This window comes from Neovison vison, chromosome 13, assembly GCF_020171115.1.
Source record: "Neovison vison isolate M4711 chromosome 13, ASM_NN_V1, whole genome shotgun sequence".
Taxonomy (NCBI): domain Eukaryota; kingdom Metazoa; phylum Chordata; class Mammalia; order Carnivora; family Mustelidae; genus Neogale; species Neogale vison.
Window position 1 is genome coordinate 85505954 of NC_058103.1, and position 15548 is coordinate 85521501.

Here is a 15548-nt window from a genome sequence, read left to right on the forward strand (position 1 = left end):
CAGCCTTGTCTCCACTCCACATACTGCTGCCCCAAAACAGGGTTTATGAGCAGAACGTGGGATTCACTCGCTTCTGGAGACCGTGTCATTTGCTGGGCACTCCATGCCAGGCTCCAGGACCACGGTCATCAAAGCCCGGACCTGGCTGCAAGGGGCCCACGGTTTCAGGGAAGACAGTTGATTTGAACTCAGCTCAGTGGATGCTGGTAAATGTTTAACAACCAGCTCTCCGCGCAGGGGGAGTAAAAGCCCTCATTCGTAGCATTTGCTAATTTCCCTGGCATTGCTACGGCTGATTCCACCACGGCTGATTCCAAGCTACCAGTGTGATATCACTAAGCACAAGGTGGGAAGATCAGACTTCACAAGCTGGTATGAGCAGACTCCGACACCCCACCCCCCAGCAGCTCCGGCTCCAAGCTGAGATGAATGCCAAAGGGCTCAGGTGTGCCAGGAGAGGAAGGCTGAGCACCGGCTGTACCCCACGTGATACCCAGGGATGCAGCCCCTCTACTAGGCAGGTGGTTGGCTGAAGCCAGCTTCCCGCCAGGTCTTACAGAGAGCATCCCCTCTTCTGCCCCATTCAGTGCATCTGTATCCATTACCACTATTTGCCAGCCACTCTTCTAGGGAGAGAAAAAGAGAAAGAGACATAAGAGAAAACCAAGATCCCCACCCAAGCAGAGTCAGGGGCTTGAGCATGTGTGTTTAAGGAGGAGGAATAGTCCCTGGGCTTCTATTTGACATAAGGTGGCTATTGAAAACACCCTTGAAAAAGTGGTATTTGGTAAAGACTTAGAAGAAGGGAGGGAAGTACCCATGTGGCTATTGGGGACAATATTTTTAGACAGCAGGGACAGCCAGTACGAAGGCCCCAAGGCCTGTGCCTAAAACCCTAAGGAACAGCCAGAATCCCACAGGCCTTGGAGCGCTGTGGTCTAGGAGAGGAAGACAGAGCCAGAGGGTGAAGGGGCCCAGGTCGCATGAGGCTTTGATGTTTACTCTGTTCCTTTCTCCCCTCATTCATTCCTCTTCCCTGTCCATGCAGGCAAGATCTAGGGCAGCAGGCTTTCAACTTTAGTGCCCAGGAAAACCACCTGAGGAGTTTGTCCAAATGCAAATCCTGGGCCCTGGCCCACGAGAGTCTGATTGGGTGGAGCTCAGGAATCTGCCTTTTTACCAGGAGATGGATCACTGAGGAAGAGGGCTGAGATTGAAGTGCTCCAAGCACCCCCATATGCCCTGAGAGGCAGAGGCCGACAGTTGCTGTTGTCTCTTGAGCCCATATATTGACTATGATGAGCCTTTATTTCCAACCCTTATGGCAGAACCACTGATCTCGGCCCCCATTTACCTGTACCCTGCATATAGGGAGGTCCCCCACCCTGGGGGGTCCAGCCCATTTCACCAGGCTGGGGTTTTGCTGAGAAGGACTTGAGTCCAAAACAGCAACCATTTAAAAAGTCTTCACCTGTGTGGCATTGTGCCCTGCCTCTTCCTTCCTTGGAGACCTCCTGGGACAGGATAGATTCCAGGACCTTCCTATCTGGCAGCAGACCCCCCCAACTTTTGGGTATTCAGTCTTCTCTGGTACATAGGCTTCACAGCTGAACCCAGCTAGCTGTGCCTGCAGGTGCCAATACCTCTCATTGGGCCAGAGAACATCGTGGATGGAGACCAGACCCTCATCCTGGGACTCATCTGGGTCATCATTCTGCGTTTCCAGATCTCCCACATCTCCCTGGACAGGGTATGTCCCAGCCACTACCCGCACTGCCCAGCCCAGCCCTGGCCTCACCCCTGGCCCCTGGGGACAGAGCAGTTCCTCCTGACTCTTAGGAGCCCCACAACAGACCCTGGTGTCCACACAATGAATATCCACTCTTCAACAACGGGCAAAGAATTGAGAATGTCAGAGAGACTATAATATCCTGAAATAACAACTAGATCCACGAACTTCCATCCTGATCTGGGACAAGCCATTCACAAGTGAGCGGTTTAGGAAACTGCCCAGTGCCTGCCTTTCACCCCGACTGGTTGTTCCCTACTTGGCACTGAAGCCCTCTAACTCCTATTACACATCTAATGTGCTGCTGGAGGAAATTAAACATGTGGAGGGAGTCCCAGCCCCAGAAGTTTCCAAATCCCCAGTATCCTGAACATCAAAGAGATTGTCCTCCGTCCTCTGCTTGTTCTCCCACAACCAAATTGAAAAGAGTAAAAACATAAAGTCCTTATATTTATCAATTTTCACAGTTTGGTGGTATCCAAAACCCCACCTAACACTTAATTCCACTAGGATATAAAAGCCAACCTAGAAAATGAGACCCTAATGAAAAGAAGCCATAGATCTGGCCCAAATCCAGGAGGACCCTTGACTGTGACTGTGAGCCCCAGGACAGCAGGAGCTTTGCCTGGATGTGTCCCCAGAGTCTCGCACCTATGCGATGAATGATTGGATGGGTGAATTTCTAACTGGCCTCAAACCCAGTTAGAGTTGGGGAGGAAGAAGGAGAGGGGCCTTTGGGGCAGTGAGGGTGAGGGAGGGAGTGGGTAGAAGGAGAGTCCCACTGAGGGCAGGACAGGGACCAAAAATGGAGGCTGGAAGTGATGGGGAGGTGGGGGGAGTAGAAAGGAAGAAGGAGGGGGAGAGAAGCACTGAGGGGAAGAGAGATAGCAAGGCAGGGGTGCAGGCAAGTGGAACCAAGAGCAACAGAGTAAAGGAAACTCTCAGTAAGAGAAACATCAAGGGCAAGAGGGGTTTGAAACCAGAGGAAGATATCCTTGCCTGCCTGCTCTGCCCTCAGCAGACCTGTGAGGCATCAAGGTGGCGGACAGGGGGCGCTCACCTGTCAGAGGCAGGCTGTCAGCCATTACCAGACGGGCAAGCCTATTGGTGGAGGGATGCTGGGCAGCCTTCTCCTTGCCCCTCTGCTCCTCCTTGTGTCATCCCTAGAATGGAAATAGTAATAGTGTCCCCCTCGTGGGGCCATGAGAGGTTGGAAAGCCATGGCCCTGTGCCTGGCTGGCAGACAGCCCACAGGGACCAGGAGCCAGTCTGCCAAATCCCAGCCTCAATTTCGTGGAGGCCCATTGTTAGTCCAGTGCCCCCCGCCCATGAGAAGGGCTGGAAAAATGACAGCTCCCGCTGTTGTGGTCACCAGTGGAGACTCAAAGCCAGCTGCTCAATGTGACAGTGTTCAGGCACTCCACTTTGGAAGGACGATCTTTCTCCCTCAGCCCCAGTCCCCGCCCACCACAAATGAAATCAGTGAAAGAGAGAGCCATCTGCACCTGCCCCCTGGTTGGGGGCAGAGAAGGATCACAAGCAGGCCCAGCCCGCCTCTTCCGAGGCTCCCAGGTCCTGCTGCCTTCCCAGAGTCCCTGCATGGTGACCCGCTGTCCCACCCTGCCAGGAGGAGTTTGGGGCCAGCACTGCGCTGCTGTCTGCCAAGGAAGCTCTGCTGGTCTGGTGCCAGAGGAAGACGGCCTGCTATGCCAATGTCAACATCACCGACTTCTCCCACAGCTGGAGTGACGGGCTCGGCTTCGGGGCCCTCATCCACGCACACAGGTCCGCCTGAGGGAGAGCAGACCCGGCGTTCTCAGCCTCTCAGCCTTCCCCCTGGAGGCCCCCACCACTAAGCTGAACACCCACAATGGGCTTGGGTCCCGAACCTGCCCATCTCCCACATCCCTGGGGCCAATGCACCCCACGAACGGAACGGACGTAGAGCAGGCTGATAGCCTTGGCCCTCCCCTGTCCCTAGGAAATCCTGGGAGAGTTGGCCTGGTTTGCCTTGACCCTTGCCCTTCTCCGCTTTCTGTGTCTCTGACTCTATTCTCAGTCCTTTTCCCGGCAATTGGAGCTTCTCCCCCTTCCCAGAAGCCTGGTCCCTGAGGGAAATTAACATGCCCCCACCCCAAGAGCCCGATTCCTTCATGACCAGCTCAGATTACCAACAGGAGAAACTAATGTATGGTAAGGTGTAAACAGCCGACAGGAGCTGGTTGGCCTTTTTAACAAGTTCCCTAGACCCAAGCAGTAAGTGACTCTGGTGAGGAGCTCTGCCTGCTCTCTGTCCAGGCCAGACCTGCTTGACTACTGCTCCCTGCGTCCGGAGCGTCCCCTGCACAACCTTGCCCTGGCTTTCCAAGTGGCTGAGCAGGAGCTGGGCATTGCTCAGCTGCTGGACCCCGAGGACGTGGCAGCCCTCCAGCCTGATGAACGCTCCATCATGACCTACATCTCCCTCTACTACCATCACTTCTCCCGCCTGCACCAGGAGCAGACGGTCCAGAGGAGACTTGCTAAGGTTGGTGACAAAGCAAAGGTGGCATCAAGGAGAGGTGGGGTGAGCATGGGCTCCGGAATCAGACACACCTGAGTTTGAAGCCTGCCTCTGCCACTTCCTAGCTGTGTGGCCCTGACCATGTCCCCTAACTTTTCTGTGCTTCCTCTGTCAAACGGCAACAGTAATGCCTGGGGTCGTAGAAGGCTGCCATGAGTTTTCGGGGGTGTTAGGCACAGTGCCCAGCGCGGGGTCTGGCGCACAGGGAAAGCCAGGTGAGCTCCATTGCCTCCAGCCCTCCCCCTCCCCCTGCTCTTAGGCTGTTAAGCTCCTAATGGGATCGAAAGGCCCAGAGAGCCGGACTCTGTAAGGACAGGCACAGAAGCAGCTCTGTTGAGCTCAGTCCCAGTTTCGGGGAGCTCTCTTCCTCTCCAGGCATAGTGGCAGGTGCAGAGGTCTGGGAAGGCTGTTCTTAGGGTTGGTGTCTCAGTTGGGCACGAGGGAGACAATTGAGGCCAAGGGTTCTGAGCTGCTTTAGGGATGTGGGGGCCTCAGGGAAGAGAGAGACGGCTCAGAAAAAGAACGGGACTCCCGGACATGAGACCAAATGGGTCTAAGTGTGCAATGCAGGCAGACCTGCTTCTCTGGGGGCTGGGAGGAACCCCACTTTCATGCAACCTCAGCTTGGGGAAAGGAGCTGCCACCCACCCTGGGAACCCTGGTGGTCAACTCAGCAGCCAAAGGGGTAGTGCCTTCATCCCAGGGCCTGTGCCCCAGTGCTGCCCTGTGCCCTTGCCTCCTCCAGATCCTGCTTCAGCTCCAGGAGACGGAGGAGCTGCAGACCCAGTACAAGCAGCTGGTGGGTGACCTGCTAGGCTGGATTGCGGAGAAGCAGGCACAGCTGGAGGCGCACGATTTCCCAAACTCCCTACCGGCCATGCGCCGGCTCCTGGTCGCCTTTGCCCACTTCCGCACCCAGGAGAAGCCACCACGGCTACAGCAGCGAGGGGCCACAGAGGCCCTGCTCTTCCGGCTGCGGACCACGTTTCGGGCCCAGAACCGCAAGCCCTTCCTGCCTCCCGAGGGCCTGGGCCCGGCAGAGCTGTCCCAGCTCTGGGCATGCCTGGAGCGGGCAGAGGCCTCCCGGAGCCAGGCCCTGCTGCAGAGAACCCTGCAACTTGAGCGGTTGGAAACCCTGGTCCGGCGCTTCCAGCACAAGGCTGCCCTCAGGGAGAGCTTCCTGATGGACACAGAGCACATGCTGGACCGGGCTGCAGCTGCAGCCCCACCAGCCAGCCTGGCCACAGTGGAGGTAGCTGCCCAGAGACTAGGCATGCTGGAGGCCAGCATTCTGCCCCAAGAGGGGCGCTTCCAGGCCCTGGCTGAGATTACAGATGTCCTCCAGCAGCAGCAGCACCCTGGCTGGGAGGAGGTGGCCTGCAGGTGAGCCCAGGGCATGGAAACTATCCTCAAAACAGGGTAGGCCTTCCTATCATACCCTTATTTTTACGTGTGCCCATTCCTGGCCATAGAGGTGTAATATGGTAAGGGCTCCCCTTGGGAAGCCCAAACTCCCACCAATGCCTGAAGTTCCAGCATCTGTAATGGACCCCTTTTGGTAAACCACCACCCTTTCTACATACTTCTTATTAATTCACTCACTAAACATTTATTGAGCATCTATTATTTCCCTGAGCACTAGGCTAGTGCTGGGGATTTAGTAGTGAAGAGGACACCCAATAACCCCTCCCTTCCCAGAGCTTACACACGTCTAAGGAAAACAAAGTAGATAGATAGATAGATAGCTAGATAAGAAATAGAGATAAAGCATAGGAGATTACAAGGTGCCAACAGAGGGAGAGGAAGGTAGACTGGGCAGTCAGAGGAGGTTCACTTTTGAGCAAAGACCAGCGAGGAGTGAGGGGGCAGCCATACAGATGGGACAGACTCTCCCAGGCAGCAGGAATGGCTTGTGCAGTGCCTGTAAAAGATAGCACAGAGGCCAGTGCTGACCCAAGGGACCGGCAGCAGCTGAGGTCCCGGAAGGACAGGGCCAAAGGGTGGAGCCAGATAGCATGGGGTTCTCTAGGGTGCCCTAAAGACTCAGAGGGGAATGAGTTGTGGGAGAGCCTGAGCCGAGGAGTGCCACAGTCCAACTCCTCTTCTACAGTGATCACTTTGGAGGCCATGTCGGGGACAGATGGAAGAGGCAGAAGCAGACCACATAGGAGGCTGCACAATAATCTAGGCCAGAGAGAAGTAACAGAGGCCAGAGAGAAGTAACAGAGGCCATGAGAAATGGTGGGATTCTAGAAATATTTTGAACCCAGAGGGACTTGCAGACAGACCAGATGCGGGATGTGAGAAAGTGAGTTCTCCAGATTTTAGCACAGGCACTTAGAAGGCTGGAGTTGCTGTCTATCATCTGAGATGGGGCCTGAAAAGAAGGATTGGGGGCCCTGAAGACCTAAACCTCACAGACCCTTCCTCTGACTTCTCTGTGTCTGAGAAGCAAGAATATGATGCCCCAATCACCCCAGGCTAGGATGCTCCAAGGCCCCAGCCTCCAGGCTGAGGCTCCTCCCTGACAACCAAGTCCCCCACCAGCTATAGCCCCCAAGGTGGCTTCCCCATAGCAGCCCAGTAAAGACCACCCTTATTCTCATGTACTGCAGGCAACTGGAGATCACTGGGCGCTGGGAGCGACTTCTTGAACGTCTCCAAGGGCAGAAGAAGCAGATGGCAGACCTGCAGGCTATGCTGGGCTTGCTGCACGAGGTGGAGAGTGCCTCCAATCAGCTCAAGGAGCTCCAGGTGGGCCCTGTACCAGCCAGCATCCCCTTCCCCCAGGCCAAAAAGCAGGTGCACCAGCACAGGTGCTCATGGGGACCCAGCACTATGGGGCTGCAATGTTCACTTGTCCACCCCCGGCCAGGTGCTGGCTAGCTCCACAGCCTGTGGGCAGCAGCTGGCAGAGACCATGGAGCTACTGCAGAAGCATGACCTGCTGGAGGCCCAGGTGTCCGCCCACGGAGCCCATGTGCGCCATCTTGCCCTCCAGACCATGGAGCTGGACTCCTCCCTAGGCACTGGTGCGGAGGTGCTGCAGGCCAAGGCCCAGTCACTGGCCCAGCTCCACTGGAGCCTGGTGTCTCTGGTCAAAGCCCGGTAAGAGCTCATCCCACTCTTCTACCTACTCCGGAATCTTCCTATAACCCAGTAACCTCCTGCCCATGTTAAAAAATACTGCTGACTTGGCAACTTTCTCCACATTGTCCCTCACCCCCAAGTCTTCTGGGTCCCCTGCTGAGTCATACAGAACAAGAAAACTCTTGTCTCAGGGGAAGTGTCTGAATCTGGCGGGGAGCCCTCCCCAATCCCTTTGGGGCCCCTGCCTTCCCTCAGGAGGGCCTTACTGGAGCAGAGCCTGCAGCAGGCGGAATTCCTGCACCACTGCGAGGAGGAGGAAGCCTGGTTGAAGGAGCGTGGGCGGCTGGTGGAGGATGGGGCCCTGGGCCCGGACCTCAGCCAGATCAGAGCAGCCCTGCAGAAACACAAGGTACCCTCCGCCTGCCACCCTGCCAGTCCCCACCTTGCGGCCCCCTTCTTCCCTTCACCCAGATCCCTACTCTGCACCCCGCCAGGCCCTGGAAGCCGAGCTGCGCCACCACCAGAACGTGTGCACTGATCTCGTGCGGAGGGGATGCGACCTGAGTGCCCGCGGGCCCCCCACGCGGCCAGATCCCCGAGAGAGGGCCAAGGCACTGCAGGGCATGTGGCAGTGGCTCCGGGCCGGGGCGGCCAGGCGGGGGGCGAGGCTGCAGGCGGCTCTGCTAGCCCGGCAGGTAGCGGGACGGTGGGCGGCGAGCAGCTGGGGGTGTGTGCGGGGCGTCCAATGCACAGCCTGCCCTCCCCCCCGCAGTACTTGGCCGACGCGGCAGACGCGGCCTCTTGGCTGCGGGAACAGCGGTCGGCCCTGGAGAGCGCCCCCTGTGGACCGGACCCGGAGGCCACCGAGGCCCTGCTGCTGCGCCACCGGCGGCTGGAGCGTGCGGTTCAGGCCTTCGGGGCCGAACTGCGGCAGCTGGATGAGCAGGCACGCGCGGCCGCAGCGCAGGTGTCCCTCACGGTGCGTGGGGTCGGTAGGGCCCCAGAACTACGGGCCTCCGGCTCCAAATGCACGCGTGATCTCAGCGAGGCCCCTGTCTCCCGTGACCACACAGAAGATGGAGATGGGAGGGCTTTTGTGGCCCCAGACCAGGAAGCCTAGGCTTCCCCTGGGCTTGTGGGGGCGGAGGGGGTGGTGCGGGGGACGGGGCACCCCTCCACGGCAACATCCTGCCTCCTGCCCAGCCCAGTGCGTGGCATCCCGTCTGCCCACCCAGGGAGGTCATCCAGTGCGTCTGGCTTTGCTCATTTTGCCCACCAGTTTCCAGGCATTAACCAGGTTCCTGCTGGAATGCCCCCCCTTCACTTTTACCACCCCAGGGACAACCCCTGGGTACACCATTTGGAGCCTTCTGTGCTTAGGGGAGCCCCAGTGGATGTGCTGCCCTCTGTCTTGTCAGCACAGGTGGTGTCTGCCCTGAGCTCTCCGAAGAAAGCCCTGAGCCACCTGGGGACCTGGAGCGAGGTCTCCTGCCACTCCAGCCCCCCGGGCACCCGGAAGATGGCCCTCTCGGCTGAGCCTGACGCCATCTTTGACCCTAACACCATACTCCAGACACAGGACTGCCTGAGCCGAGACTATGAGGGCCTGCGGGCCCTGGCAAAGGTAACATTCTTGTTCTAGAAGATGTTCATGGAGCCCTTACTCTCTACTGGACCCTGAGCTGGGAGCCCAGGGACGGAGCCCTTATTGGACATGCATCCTGGCTGCAAACAGCTTATGTGCTGGCAGAGGAGATGAGAAGTCAGTAGACAGCTGTGGATGTGATAGGAGCCCAGGTCAGGCTGGCAGACAGGGAGGGCATCTCTGAGGGGAGGATACTTGGGCTGAGACTAGGAACAAGGAAGGGCTAAGAGCAGGTAAAGGGGGGGGTGCAGAAGAGACAGGGACACAATGGCCTAGGCAGGACCTAAGCCAAGGAGGCCCAGGAGGAGTAAAGGCCAGAGAGTCTGGAGCCTAGCAGTGAAGCCAGGAGTGGTAGGCAGCAGGAGGAGAGCCTGGAAGGGAGGTGGACCGAGCTAGGCAGAGCCAGGTCCCCCAGAAGTAGGGCCCTACCTGAGAGCCAAAGACTAGATCAAAAGGGCACACTCTGCCAGGGTCCTTGACCTGATGCTGAGCTCTTGTCAGCTCCCTCCCATAGTCCTCTGACAGAGGGCTGTGGGCCCACCAGTGGGGAATTGGGGTGACAGGGCCACTCTGAGGGCCCCATGGGGAAGTTGACCCTCACCACAATCCCTGGGCCGGCCTCTCCTCAGCACCACAGGGCGCACTTGGAGGAGGCAGTAGCCCTGTGGGGCTTCCATGGCTTCTGTGGGGAGCTGCGGTCCTGGCTGGAGAAGCAGACAGCACTGCTCCAAGCCCTGCAGCCCCAGGCCCACAACTTGGAGGTCACTCAGCTCACATATGAGGTACTGCTCACCAAGGGTGGGGGGTCTCAGCTACTTGGCCCTGCCACCTCTCCTTATCCCCCATCCTTCTTCCTCCCTGCCCGTTCCCGCCTCTCCATTATTCGCTCCTGTGCCTGACTGGTCCATGTTCACTCTAGTCCTGTCTGGGAAGGAAGAGCAAGGGGTCTGGCTTTGGAGTTTTTTTATAGAGCATAAATGACATGTGACATTACAGTAGTTTCAGGGATGCTATATAATGGTAGTATAGTTGTAGGTATTGTGAAATGATCACCACTGTAAGTCTAGTTAATATCAACACATAATGTTCTATATTGAGTTCTATACACTCAATATATGTGTATATTTTACAATAAGTTGGGTTAACAGCCATCACCACACATAGTTACATACGTTTTTTTCTTGGGATGAGGACTTTTTTTAAAATATTTTTTTGGCATTTGTCAGAACACAAGGGGAGTTGGCAGGCAGGGGGAAAAGCAGGCTCCCCACTGAGCAGGGAACCTGATGTGGGACTCGATCCCAGGACCCTGGAATCAGGACCTGAACTGAAGGCAGATGTTTAACCGACTGAGCCACCCAGGCATCCCTTAGGATGAGAACTTTCAAGATGTGCTCTCTTGGCAACTTTCAAATATGCAATATAGTGTGATTAACTGTAGTCCCCATGCTAGACATTCCATCCCCATGACTTATTTTATAGCTAGAAGTTGGCACTTTTTGACCCCCATTACCCATGTCATCCAGCCCCAGCTCCCTACCTCTGGCAGCTACCAATCTGTCCTGTGTCTGTCTTGTTTTGCTTTGTGTTTTTAGATACCCCCATACAAGTAAGATAATACAGTATTTGTCTCTCTCTGACTTACTTCACTTAGCAGAATGCCCTCGTGGTCCCTCCCATTTTCCCACGTAGCAAGACTTCATTCCTTTTCTATGGTATGAAAGAAATATTTAATTCTTTTGGATGCAGTATATATATATATATATACATATATATATATATATGTATATATATATATATATATAATATTTTCTTTGTCCATCCATTAGTGGGCAGTGGGGCGGCTTCCATATCTTGGCTATTGCCCGTAATGCTGCTACGGCCATGGGGGTGCAGATATCTTTTCAAGTTAGTGTTTTCATTTTCTTTGGATAAACGCCAGAAGCAGAGTTGCTAGACCATAAGGTAGGTCTATTTTTCATTTTTTGAGGAACCTCTGTGTTCTTTTCCATAGTTGCTGCACCAATTTACATTCCCACCAACTGCGCACAAGGGTTTCCTTTCTTCCCCTTCTCCACATTCTCACCAGCACTTCTTTCTAGTCTTTTCAAGAACAGCCATTCTCTAGTGATCTCTGGTTGTGGTTTTGATTTGCATCTCCCTGAAGATTAGTGATGTTGAGCATCTTTTCATATGTCTGTTGGCTATCTGTATGTCTTCTTTGGAGAAAGAAGATTATTGGCTCGTAGTGTTGAATATTTTGAATTTGTTGTTTATGGTGTAAGGTAAGGGTCTAGTTTCATATTTGGCATGTGGCTGTCCGGTTTTCCCAGCACTATTGAAGAGACTTTTTTTTTCCCAATGGTATATCCTTGGCTCCTTTTTCATAAATTAATTGACCCTATGTGCATGGGTTTATTTTTGGGCTCTCTCTTCTGCTCCACTGATCTATATGTCTGTTTTTATGCCAAGACCATGGTATTTGATTATTATAAATAATTACTATAGTTTATTATAGTAAACTATATAGTTTGAAATCAGGGAGCATGATGCCTCTGACTTGGTTCTTTCTCAACATTGTTGTAGTTATGCAGTTTTTGTGTTTCCATACAAATTTTAGGATGGTTCTAGTTCTGTGAAAAATGATGTTAGAATTGATATGGATTATATTGAATTTGTAGCTTGCTTTGAGTAGTATGGACATTTTAACAATATTAACTCGTCCAATCCATGAACATGGTATATCTTCCCATTTGTGTGGTTTTTTTTTAATTTCTTTCATCAGAGTCATAGTTTTCAGTGTGTAGGTCTTTCATCTCTTATGTTAAATTTATTCTAGGTACTTTATTTTTAATGTAATTATAAGTGAGTTTTTTTTTAATTTCTCTGACAGTTCATTATTAGTGTACAGAAGTGCCAGCTATCCCTGTAGATTGATTCTGTGCCCTGTACTGTTGCTGAATTCATTTGTTGTAACAATTTGTCAGTGGGGTCTTTATGGTTTCTGTATATAATACATGGTCATCTGCAAATAGTGACAGTTTTACTTCTTTCTAGTTTGGATACCCAGCTTTGAATTTTTTTTAAAGATTTATTTATTTATTCATTTGACAGATTACAAGTAGGCAGAGAGGTGGGGGATGGAGGGGTAAGCAGGCTCCCTGCTGAGCAGAGAGCCTGATTCAGGGCTAGATCCCAGGACCCTGGGATCATGACCTGAGCTGAAGGCAGAGGCTTAACCCACTGAGCCACCCAGGCACCCCCTGGCTTTGAATTTTTAAAAAGCCCTCCAGCCCTTTAAGGACAGAAATCCCAGTCCTTTGAGAGGGAAGCAGTTCAAACACCTAGGCAGCAGAGCATGTCTGAGGTAATTTGTAGTCTTGAGGGCAGCTGTGAGAAGAGAAAAAACCCCTCAAGGCCTGGTCTTCCTTTCCCTAGAACTTCCTCGCTACCCTGGCTGTGGGAAGGGGCTACTGGGCTGAGGTCAGCAGCAATGCAGAACAGCTGAAGCAGAGATATCCTGAAGGTATCCCCAGAATTCAGCAACAGCAGGAGGAATTGAGCCAGAGGTAAGAATGAGGGAGTGCAGGACGGGCTGGATCCAGTTCCCAGGCCTGTGGAGCCTGCTTATCTACCTCCCAGGATGCCAGGAGGAAACACTGTGTGTGTCAGGGAAGAGAGGGTGTGGGAATAGCCAGCCTGGTAGCAGCCATTGTGTGAGCCCCCAGCCAAGGTCCCGGGATGGATGGGGATGTCCCTGTGATGGAGACATCCCTGTTCCCTCTGGTCAGGTGGGGGCAGATGGAAGCCCTGAAGAAAGAGAAGGAAACACAACTGGCACACACCACAGATGTGTGCAATTTTCTGCACAAGTGTGGATCCACACAGGTCCAACTGCAAGACCTGATTCTCCAGTTGGAAATCCTACAGCTGGGGCAATCCAAAGACAGCCACGGCACCCTGCAGCTGGCCCAGCAGAAGATGTTAAAGCTGGAGAAGAGAGTCCATTGCCTGCAAAGGACAGCCATGAAGTACAGCCTGGGCTTGGCATGGGGACAGGGTCCTGGGAGGCAGGGGAGGACTGAGCAGGGCTGTGGGAATGAGGAATGGGACAGAAAGTGGAGGATGGGCAGGATGTGCTGTCTGAAGGACAGGGACACAGGTGGGGGAAGGGTACAAGGAAATGCCCATGGAGAAAGGGCGAGCCACATAGGCTTGCTGCCCCTGGGGCAAGGGGGGAGGTGGGAATGAGAGGTCCCCACTCCTTCCCCTGGGGAATCCGAGCCTGGACACCAGGCCTCCAGGGCAGGGTCCTAACGAGGTGATGGACCCCATCTCCCAGGGCTGAGGAGCTGGGCCCCCCAGAGAGCCGATCCCTGCAAGAACAGGTGGAGCCACTGTGGGAGCTGCTGGAACGGGGACAGCAGCAGGTGGCCCGACAGGCCAGGGCCTGGGCTGAAGCGAGGGCGCGGCAGAGCTTCCTACAGGAGAGCCAGCAGCTGCTGCTGTGGGTGGAAGGCATCTGGGCTCAACTGCGCAGGGAGGAGAAGGTAGTGGATGTGGCCTCAGCCCAGCAGCTGCTGATGGAGCACGCAGACCTGCTGGTGGAGATACAGCTGCAACAGGAGAGGTCAGGAGGGGAGGGCAGACAGGACAGCCTTCAGGGGACAGGCCACCAGAAAGTGAGAGGCAGGAAACAGGGTGTCACCCAGGGGAGTAGGCCAAGCTAGGATCCAGCAGGTGCTTGGGGCAGGTTTTAAGGAGGGGGATGTAGGGGTGCCTGGATGGCTCAGTGGGTTAAAGCCTTTGCCTTTACCTCAGGTCATGATCCCAGGGTCCTGGGATTGAGCCCCACATCGGGCTCTTTGCTCAGCAGGGAGCCTGCTTACCCCTCTCTCTGCCTGCTTCTCTGCCTACTTGTGATCTCTGTCTGTCAAATAAATAAATCTTTAAAAAAAAAAAAAAAAGGAGGGGGATGTAACCAAGAACTGGTCAGGTGTCCTGTGTACTTCTGGGGGTGGGGTGGGGTGGAATACAGGGCAGAATCTTAGCTTCCCGGAAGGTTCTGTCAAGTGCAGATTTGGCCATACCCCACCCAGGTGAGCCTGATGGATTGCTTTGAGTACTCGCTTCTGGATGACACAGACCCCACAGGCTCCCATAGTCAGATGGCTCCTCCCCAGTCTGGCTAGACCATCAGTCCTTCAGGGATGTCAGCCCAGGTCTGTCAGGCAGGCAGGGTCACCACGCACAGTTCACAGGCTGTGACCACACAGGAGAACCTGAAGGTAGCCGAGTTGGGCACCGAATCCATCCCGTCCTCTGTTTCCAGACTCTACTAATGGGTTGAGGCTGCCTCACCTCAGAGGAAGCCACACAAAGGTGTCACCTGTCCCCAAGCTGTGTAACCATGTGCTCAGCTGGCTGAGAGAGGCACCCTTTCTCATGTTCATGGCCATATGGTGGCCCGGGTGCAGTTTGAGGGATTCTTCTACTTGCTTGGGCATGGCCAATGGGATGGGGCCCTGGAGCAAGTGTGTGACCAGCAGGAAGCGTGGGTGCCATGAGACCTCAGCAGCGTGTCTGGCCCATTATGGTCTGCGCCTCACTAGTGAGCTAGGGCACAGCTGTCCTAGGGGATGAGTATGCCACTGGAGCTAACTAGCCTCAGGTCCCTCCTGCCAGTTAGCCCTTTATCAGAGCTCCGAAGTGAGTGACCAAGGGAGAGGGGAGGAAGGGGCAGCGAGAGGTGCAGATGGGGTTTGACACTCCGCCTGTCGTTCTGGACAGGCTGCAGCAGCTGGAGGCTCAGGGCCAGACCCTTTCAGTCATGGACTCCCCGGACTCCCAGGAGGTGGCCCGCTCTCTGAGGCTCCTGGGCCAGCAAGGCCCGGGCCTGCAGGCCGCCTGGGAGCAGAGACGGCAGCGGCTGCAGGAGGGGCTGGAGCTGCAGAGGTTTGGCGGAGATGTCGATGGTTTCACTGCCACCTGTGCCAGACACGAGGCCTTCCTGCAGCGGGACAAGCTTGGGGTAGGGGGCCAGGGATACAGGGCTGCAGGGCCGCTTCCCCATCACTGGGGGGAGCTTTGAAGATGGGCAGGGGCTGGGGTGGGGGTTGCTGGTGGCCCTGGGGCCAGCAGTGGGCAAGATGGTGCTGACCCCATCGTCCCAAGCATGACCCCCGGCCTCTGCCCCCCAGGACAATGTCAGGGAGGCCCAGAGCCTGCTGCAGCAGCACCGGGACTTTGGGTGGCTCCTGGGCACCCTTGGCCATCAAGCAGAAGCTCTGCAGGCACGTGGTGAGAAGCTGGCCCTGAGCCAACACCCTGCTGCACACAAGTGAGCCAAGGCCCATGGGCACAGAGCACACCCTATATGGTGCTGCCCGAGGCTGGGAGAGGGTGTGGGCATCGAGGTGGCAGTGGGGCATGCCCTGAGCTGAGTCCCCTACGCCTGAGCC

General features: G+C 55.2%; 1 protein-coding gene across 1 annotated transcript in view; it reads left to right on the plus strand.

Annotated features, from left to right (window-relative positions):
• SPTBN5 (spectrin beta, non-erythrocytic 5) overlaps positions 1–15548 on the plus strand; it is a gene marked incomplete at its 3' end in the record, with an annotated part of 44890 nt that overhangs the window by 1599 nt on the left and 27743 nt on the right. Inside the window, exons 3-18 of the mRNA XM_044232368.1 lie at positions 1634–1750; positions 3417–3574; positions 4088–4316; positions 5098–5735; positions 6968–7106; positions 7228–7460; positions 7698–7851; positions 7937–8137; positions 8215–8421; positions 8866–9066; positions 9717–9869; positions 12526–12656; positions 12879–13118; positions 13430–13717; positions 14878–15118; positions 15288–15427. Coding sequence (XP_044088303.1) covers positions 1634–1750; positions 3417–3574; positions 4088–4316; positions 5098–5735; positions 6968–7106; positions 7228–7460; positions 7698–7851; positions 7937–8137; positions 8215–8421; positions 8866–9066; positions 9717–9869; positions 12526–12656; positions 12879–13118; positions 13430–13717; positions 14878–15118; positions 15288–15427 — 3470 coding nt within the window. The remainder of the gene's footprint in view (positions 1–1633; positions 1751–3416; positions 3575–4087; positions 4317–5097; positions 5736–6967; positions 7107–7227; positions 7461–7697; positions 7852–7936; positions 8138–8214; positions 8422–8865; positions 9067–9716; positions 9870–12525; positions 12657–12878; positions 13119–13429; positions 13718–14877; positions 15119–15287; positions 15428–15548) is intronic.